This window comes from Lagopus leucura, unplaced genomic scaffold (genome assembly GCF_019238085.1).
Source record: "Lagopus leucura isolate 7727_CA_CO unplaced genomic scaffold, USGS_WTPT01 Super-Scaffold_100001, whole genome shotgun sequence".
Lineage (NCBI taxonomy): Eukaryota > Metazoa > Chordata > Aves > Galliformes > Phasianidae > Lagopus > Lagopus leucura.
The window spans coordinates 102,219,681-102,227,944 of NW_024962262.1; the positions used below are offsets into that span (position 1 = coordinate 102,219,681).

General features: G+C 44.7%; 1 protein-coding gene across 1 annotated transcript in view; it reads left to right on the forward strand.

Annotated features, from left to right (window-relative positions):
• LOC122178229 (ovostatin-like) overlaps positions 1-7,629 on the forward strand; it is a 95,077-nt gene extending 87,448 nt beyond the window's left edge. The window contains 3 exon segments of the mRNA XM_042868285.1: positions 3,207-3,275; positions 4,108-4,213; positions 7,417-7,629. Of these exon segments, the coding sequence (XP_042724219.1) occupies positions 3,207-3,275; positions 4,108-4,213; positions 7,417-7,478 (237 nt within the window). The 3' untranslated portion in view covers positions 7,479-7,629.
• The last annotated feature ends 635 nt before the right edge of the window (positions 7,630-8,264 follow it).

Here is an 8,264-nt window from a genome sequence, read left to right on the forward strand (position 1 = left end):
GTTACAGTGCAATGGAATCCACTCCTTTCACCCACTCCTAGAGCTTCAGGGTCCTGGCAGATATGGGGAGAAGCCTGACCACCTGTGAAGACTGAGGCAAAAACCTGAGCTCTGCAGGTTTTTCCATGTCTGAGGAAGTCAGTTCTCCATCTTTATTTATCAGAGGGGGAACACCCTCTTTGATCTGTCTCCTTCTGCCTATGTACCTGTAGAATTCCTTCTTGTTATCTTTCACATCCCATGCCAAGTTCAGCTCCATCTGTGCCTTGCCTTTCCTGATTATATCTCTACACATCAAGATAATGTCCATATATTCTTCCCAGGCTACACCAGGTAATTGCGGAGTTCACACTCTTGAGTTGCGTGTGTTAGGAAAGCCCTTCACATCCCTTGCCAAGTTCAGCTCTATCTGTGCCTTGGCTTTCCTGATCTTATTTCAACACATGCGGACAATGTCCTTGTATTCTTCCCAGGCTATCAATCCTGCTTCCACTTCCTGTACATTTCCCTCTTTTCCCTCAGTTTAAGCTACAGATCCTTGCTCAGCCATGCCAGTCATCTGCCTCCATTGCTCGGTTTCTTCTGCTGGGGTATGCAGAACTGTTTTGCTCTCAGAAAAGTGTCCTTAAAGAGCTGCCAGCTCTGTTCTGTACCCATGCCCTTAAGGACAGTTTCCCAGAAGATCCCACTCAGCAGTTCCTTGAGCAGTCGGAATTTTGCTCTCCTGAAGTTCAGGGTCCTGACTCTACTTTTTGCCAGGCCTGCATTCCTCCAGATCACAAACTCCATCAGGGCATAGTCACTACAACCCAGGCTGCCTCCAATCTTAACCTCTCTAATGCTCTTCCCCACATTGGTGAGCACCAGGTCCAGTAAGGCTTCACCTCGGGTTAGTCCATCTAATACCTGGACCAGGAATTTATCCCCAGCAGACTCCAGGAATCTCCTGGATTGTCTGCCACCACCATGCCACTATCCCAGCAGATATCCAGGTGGTTGAAATCCCCCATCAGGACAAGAGCCCATGAGCACAACAACCTTCTGCAGTTGAAGCAAGAAGACCTCGTCAACAGGCACCCACTGATCAGGTGGCCTGTAGCAGATTCCAAACACTAGATGCCCTTTATTGGGCCAATCCCTGATTTTCACCTATAAGCTCTCAACCTAAGTCATGGCTGTTGCTCAGACACAGCTCTTTACAATCTATCCACTTCCAAACATAGAGGGCAACTTCCCCTCCCTTCCTACCCTGTCTATCCCTTCTGAAGAGCCTGTAGCCTTCAGTTGGAGAGTTCCAATCATGGTATTCATCCCATCCACCATTTTGAGTTGCTCAAGCTTGTGCAAGGACGAGCAATGAATCTAGTGAAGGGACTAGAAAACAAGAGTTATGAGGATTGGCTGAGAGAGCTGAGTCTGTTTAGTTGGGAGAAAAGGAGACTGGGGGGAGATCTTGCTCTCTGCAATGACCTGAAAAGAGGCTGTGGCAAGGAGGCTGCTGGTCTCTTATCAGGTGACAAGTGATTAGGACATGAGGCAACAGGAAGAATTTCTTCATGGAGAGGGTGGTTAGGCATTGGAACAGGACGCCTAAGGAGGTGTTGGAGTTGCCATCCCTGGAGGTGTTCAAAGCCAGATTGGATGGGGCTGCCTGGTGTAGTATTAGATCTGTAGGTTGGTGGCCCTGCCTGTGTCAGGGGGTTTGGAGATTGATGATCCTGGTAGTCCCTTCCAACCATGATTCTATGATTCTATGTAGCACTTAGTGACATGCATAGTTCAGTGATAGACTTGTAGTGTTACATGATGGTTGGACTGGGTGATCTTAAAGATCTTTTTCACTGTAAATTATTTCTATGATTCTACAAAACCCTGTGAGGTGTTTGTATGGCTGCATCATCCCCAGTATTGGGTGAAGGGAGCTGAGAGCACATAACACTGACTTTCCCGTAATAAAAATTAAGAAGGGTTTCAGCTGAAGCCTTACCAGCTGAGAACTCAGAACCAGCACTGTTTGAGAAGGGAAAGGGTCAGAAATATAGCAGACTAATTTTGAAACCTATATGACAGTGGAGGCAGGCATATCCCTCTAGTAAACAGCTGTGTTTCCCAGCATATAAGCCCCCACTAAGTCAAGTGGCAGTTTTTACTCAGCATCCTCTACCTATTCAGCAAAATTGAGACTCTAAAAAAAAACAGGTACCAGCCCTTGATATTTGGCTAGGAACAGAACGCGAAATCACAAGGTGGCAGGTTCTGAGGTAACATTTAATTTTAGTTTATGGTTTATATCAGCAAGTTTGCAGATGACACCAACCTGAGAGGTGCTGCTGACGTACTAGAGGGAAAGGATGCCATTCAGGCGGACCTGTATAGGCTTGAGAGGTAGCCCATGCCAATCTCGTGAAGTTCAACAAATCCAAGTGCAAGGTCCTACATTTGGGTTAGGTCAATCCCAAGCTCAAATACAAGCTGGGTAGAGAGTGGCTTGAGAGCAGCCCTGAGGAGAAGAATTTGGGAGTGTCAGTTGATGAAAGACTCAACATGAGCTGGCAATGTGTGCTTGCAGCCCAGAAGGCCAACTGTATCCTGGGTTGCAGCAAGAGAAGTGTGACCAGCAAGTCAAGGGAGGAGATTCTGTCCCTCTGCTCTCCTGAGACCTCACCTGTAGTACTGCAACCAGTTCTGGCGTCCACAACACAAGAAGGACATCAGGTTGTTAGAGTGGGTTCAGAGGAGGGCCATGGAGATGGTCAGAGGGCTTGAGCACCTCCCCTGCAATGACAGGCTGAGATAGTTTGGCCTCTTCAGTCTGGAGAAAATAAGTCTTCAGGGGAACCTTATAGCAGCCTCCCAGTACCTGAAGGGGGCATACAGAAAAGTTGCAGAGTTTTTATAAGGGAATATAGCAACAGGACAAGGGGAAATGGATTTAAACTGGAAGAGAGTAGATTTAGACTAGATATTAGGAAGAAACTCTTTACTGTGCAAGTGGTGAAACATTGGAACTGGTCTCCCCGAGAGGCTGTGGGTTCCCACTCCCTGGAGGAGTTCAAAGCCAGGCTGGATGGGGCTTTGAGCAACATGGTCTAGAAGGAGGTGTCTCTGACTATAGCAAGGGGAGTGGAACTAGATGATCTTAAAGTTCACTTCCATTCTATAATTCTATGACTCCATGGATTTATCTCCATGTCCTTGTTTTAAAGCTCATCGATACCCATAGAGTGATGCAAGTAGAATACAAGAAAAACCATGTTCTCCTTTACCTGGAAAATGTAAGTACCAAACACTGGATATTTGATTTAAACAAATAATAAAATCAGCATGTTATAGATGCACCTACAGAGAAGTTACATTCTCTTAAGTGCCCAGATATATTCCCCTCCCCATCAGCTTTGCCCTCTACTCACTAAGCTGCTTATTCCCCAAAGTGTGTAACATCCCACACATCCCACAAAGCTTCAAACTGATACCTATTAGCAACTATATAAAATTAATTTTAAAAGTATTAATAAACTAATCAAAAATCTTTCTCCTTTCTGTAAATGGTGAATAAACACCAAAAAGGAGGTTCTTTTATGTGTATGTTCCCTGGGCAATGTTCTGTTAAATTCCAGTTCTTCTAACAGGACATGGAACACTACTAAGAGATCTAGAAAAAAAAATAATTCCTTCTCTTACTTCAATTCATTCCCAACTCCAGTTTTTAATCTAATTCTGGACCAGAATGTACATATAGAAATACAATTGCTTGGAGAATTAATACCAGTCTTTTGAGACTTCTTTTCTCTCTCTTGCCTCAAGCCAATAGGATTTGTTTATCTTACAAAGATAATACGAGCATGATTGGAAACCTACAGCTCTTCTCTTCAGTCTCTCTTTGGACTCTTCAAAAATATTTTTGATTTTGACTTGGCAGGCAGATAATGGATTTCCCACATCTGTATCAGTGGGTACCAGCTGGGATTGGATATATATGATCTTGTATATTATATTGATTATATTATATATATATATATATATATATATTGGATATATAATTGATCAACTCCAGATTGTGTTAGATGAACAAAACGTCTTATGTGATCCTCATCCTTCCATTACCAGATCTTGCAAAAGAGGAGAAAGGAAGTCATTTTTTCAGTTGAACAGGACTTTGTAGTGACTCATCCCAAGCCAGCTCCTGTGCAGATCTATGATTACTACGTTACAGGTAGGTCTTTGTTTTAACCAGAACGAAGTGTGGGGAAGGGACAGGGAGAGCAGAAACTGTACATGACTTCAGAGAGACAAAAAGCCAATTCTCATGGAACTAACATTCCTCTGAACTATGTTAGGAATTGGAACTGGTGCCAGGAAAGAGACCCATCTCATTTCAGCTAGCTTGGTTATATGTATAAGATGAAAGTGGGCATGACTGGAAAGCTATGAAAATGTGTTTGTCAGTACTAAGGGGATTTCAAGAATCTTCAGCTTAAATATGTGTAAGGAAATGTGTGTCCACCTCCAAGGAAATAAACAAGAAGTGATCTCCAGGGTAATAGAATCATAGAATCCTTAAAGTTGGAAGGGACCGTTAAAGGTCATCTAGTCCAGCTCTCCTGCAATGAACAGGGATATGCACAACTAATGAGGTTGTCCAGGGCTTGATCCAGCCTCGCCTATAAGGTTTCCAGGAACAGGGCATCAACCACATCTCCAGGCAGCGTGTTCCAGTGTCTCACCACACTCATTCTGAAGGACTTTTTCCTTATATCCAACCTATATCTACCATCTTTAAGCTTGAAGCCATTTCCCCTTGTTCTATCACCACAGTCCCTGCTTAAGAGTCTGTCCCCTTCTTTCCTGTAGCTCTCCTTGAGACACTGAAAGATCACTATCAGGTCACCTCAGAGCCTTTTCCAGACTGAACAGTGATGACAACTGTATCATGATGTTCTAGTAGTACAGTAGCTTCCAGCTCCTGTTTATTTCCCAAGCTGCATGTATTGGTGTAGAGGCACTTCTGCTGGGCAGCTGGTCTTGTCACTTCCTTAAAGCATAACTCCTTAATCCCTTTTAAATACTTCCCTTCATTTTTCCCATTGCCTTTTCCTATTGCTGCAACAGCTACTGCCTTGTCATCAAAGGATTTTGTATGTGTTGCAGTGTTTCCACCACCTCTCAAGGCAGAGGGTTCTTCAAGGCCTCTGTGTTGGAAATGTCCAAGTAATTTTTGTCAGGATGGTATCTCTGATAAAAGCAGAATTTATTCGCGATTGCAATAGCAGGCATCCCGCAAGCAGGAGCGCACCTATGGACACAACATGACAGCCTTTATACCCTGTTTTCTCCCCCTTGCCTCCCCCTCCTCCCCTGTTTCCCCACTGGCTGGGTACTCCAGGTTCACAATCTTATCAGAAGGTTTACATTTGTTAATTACTTGTTAATTTATTTGTTATCTGATGTCAGTCCTGTCCTCCTGTTGTTTCCAAGATGTCTCAGTGCTCTTCTTGTCATGTTGATACGGTGACTTTCTCTGAAGTCTTCGTTAAACAAAGGGCACCGGAGGGGGAGTAGAGGGGGGGAGGGAGAATGATGCCAGGCCTTCCGATGTCTCTTCAGACACTTCCTTGGTCATGCCATGACTTGTTCTCTGGTTTAATCAATCTCGTGCAGGATATTCTTGCAGTGTGTATGACAAAATATACATATATGCACCTATATACAGAGAGTGCATTCCTGGGGAAGGTTCATCCAGAGGATAAGTGATGCAAACTATCAGAGCCCTCCCCAAGTAAAGTAGAAAGACACCCAAAAAGAACTATGAGCAGAGATTGTGAAATAAAAAAATATTATCCAATTCTAATGCAGAAAAAACATTTGATTCCCACATCTGCCAGCACTCTGTCCGTCTAATCTAGCTATGCTCTCCTACACTGCATCATGGAAAGGCTTACTATTCCCCCCATTCCCCTTCAGACCTAGTTTAAAACCCTCCCAATGACCCCCACTAAGCCTTTCCCCAAGGACCTTTCTCCCTCTTTGAGAATGGCAAACCCTACCTCGTGCCCACAAACCTGGTGCCATATAAGCCATCTGACTGTCAAAAAGCCAAAGTTCTGGCAATGGCACCACTGACAGAACCAGGTGTTTAAAGATGAGGTCGTTTGATGAATTAAATGTCCTTACTCAATACAGGAGACAGAGAAGAAAAGATGATCTGTGCATTCAATTCCTTTAGCTGTCATCCCAAGGTCTCGAAGTCCCTTTTGATAGCTCTTGATGCACATGTAGCTGCTTCATATCTTCCAGTATGGAAAAGCAGTAAGGGGCTGCTGTCTGATGGCTGTACCATGCTAGATAGTTTTCTGATGACATTTCCCACCCAGGAAGACAGCAGACTTTTCTAAGGGGATCTGCTCAGCATACTGGACATTCAGTTCACTGTAGAGAAGAATCACCTGCAGCTAATATCCATCTCTTGTTTTTCAATGGTGTAGCCTTGATGCTGGGAGAAGGCTTTTTGTGGTTTGGTTTCATTAGTTTGTCTAGACTGAGTGGATTGTTATCACCCACAGATGGACCTTCCACATCCAGGGCCTCATACCTGCTGTACAGAGGCACCTGGGGCTGGGGAGGGAGAGGGGTAGGAGAGGGAGGGAGGAAGGTGGAGAAGGCCAGGAGGGCTTTTGTACTTGGCTTCAAGCACTAACTTGCTTCCACCTGCTTTTTTCCTTTGTGTTCTTGCCTCCAGCCTTGCAATTTTTTCCTTGACCTGATGTGATACAGACAGCCTTGTGTTTTGTGTTCTTTCCCTTGAAATAACCTGTCAGTGCATGGGTGAATTGTGGTTTGTCCCCCATGACACTTTTTAATCTGTATATTTCATCCTGTAGCCTCATCACAAGTCAGAGCAGATCTTCTACCTGCTCACACCTCACGCAGCTGTTCTGCCAGGGAAAGGCTCATTCAGACAACATCCATCCAAACACAGAGGTTTGGACAGGTGCACAGCTGCTTCCGAACTCAGTCAGGGTTTCAGTATCCTTTCTGGCAGGGGCAGACATCCTTGCTCTCCTTCGCGTGGATATCATGACAGCCTGTGTCGGCGGAGGATGACAATCCTGCACATGCAGTGTGACGACCCTGCCCTTTGCGGGTGATAACCGCCTGATGAACTTCTGTCTCTTGCACGTCGGCTTCTCTCCATCCCTGCTCGAGCCGCTCTCTCCCGCCCCCTAGCGGCAGGTTTTGTACACGCAGGAGGTTCGGCCGCTGTCACCCCCGGCTCCGCCGCACCGCGTCAGTGCTGCCGAACGTCAGGGACGTCTCTTCGCAACGGTTTTTTTCGCGATGTGTACCTTTCTGTAAAGGCTACCTTGGTGCGAATTTCTGCTGTGAAGCTGACTCACACGAAGTCTTTGCTTTTTCCAGAAGAATATGCTGTTGCTCAATACACGTCACTTTGCAGAGATGTTGTTGCAGAAATGGGCTAATGATAAGTGAAAGTAAGGTAAGTGAAACTCAGGAAAAACAAAAACAAGCAGCAACGAAGGGGAAGCACTGGGGAAGGAAAGTGGAGAGAACAGTTAGTAAAAAGAAAGGTAAGAAGGTGAAATATAAAGTAGCATGAACGGAGGAATTGGAAGGATGAATAGAGTGAGGGCTATTCTTGCAGGAAAGGAGCCTTCACCAGGCTTTCCAAGAAGCAGTGGACAGATCCTGTCCTATGTCACCTGCTCTGTGGACTACATTTGTGGACCACTTTGCTGTTCATAGGAGGAAATCAGCCCCTCTACAGGGTGAAAGCCAAAGTGCAGAAAAATGGAAACAGTGGAAAATTCCTGCAGAGATTCCTCAAAAACATCAACTCTTATTAAACATTACTCTACCTACAGCATCTCTCAAAGCCTGTGTGTTTAATGGGCACATTTCACACGGACTTAAGGAATGGAATCCTAGCCAGTCAAATTGTATTCTGAGGAGAACGTTTGATGTGACGTGAACCTCAGAGGTGTGCGTTGACCAGTCAGATGTACAATGTTGTCATACTGTAGGGGGAGCTCCAGGCCTGCATGCTGCTCAGTTCAGCAGTTAAGCTGGCCATTATCTGCTGGGCAATTATCTGGGCATGTAGACATAGCTTGTTGATAGTTCTTCATCCATTTTTTGTCTGTTTTGCATGGAATGGGCTATCTATTAAGCATCCTGAAAGCATATTTTATATTCTATATATGCTTTTTTTCTTTTTCTTTTTTTTTTTTCCTTTTTTTTTTTTTTTT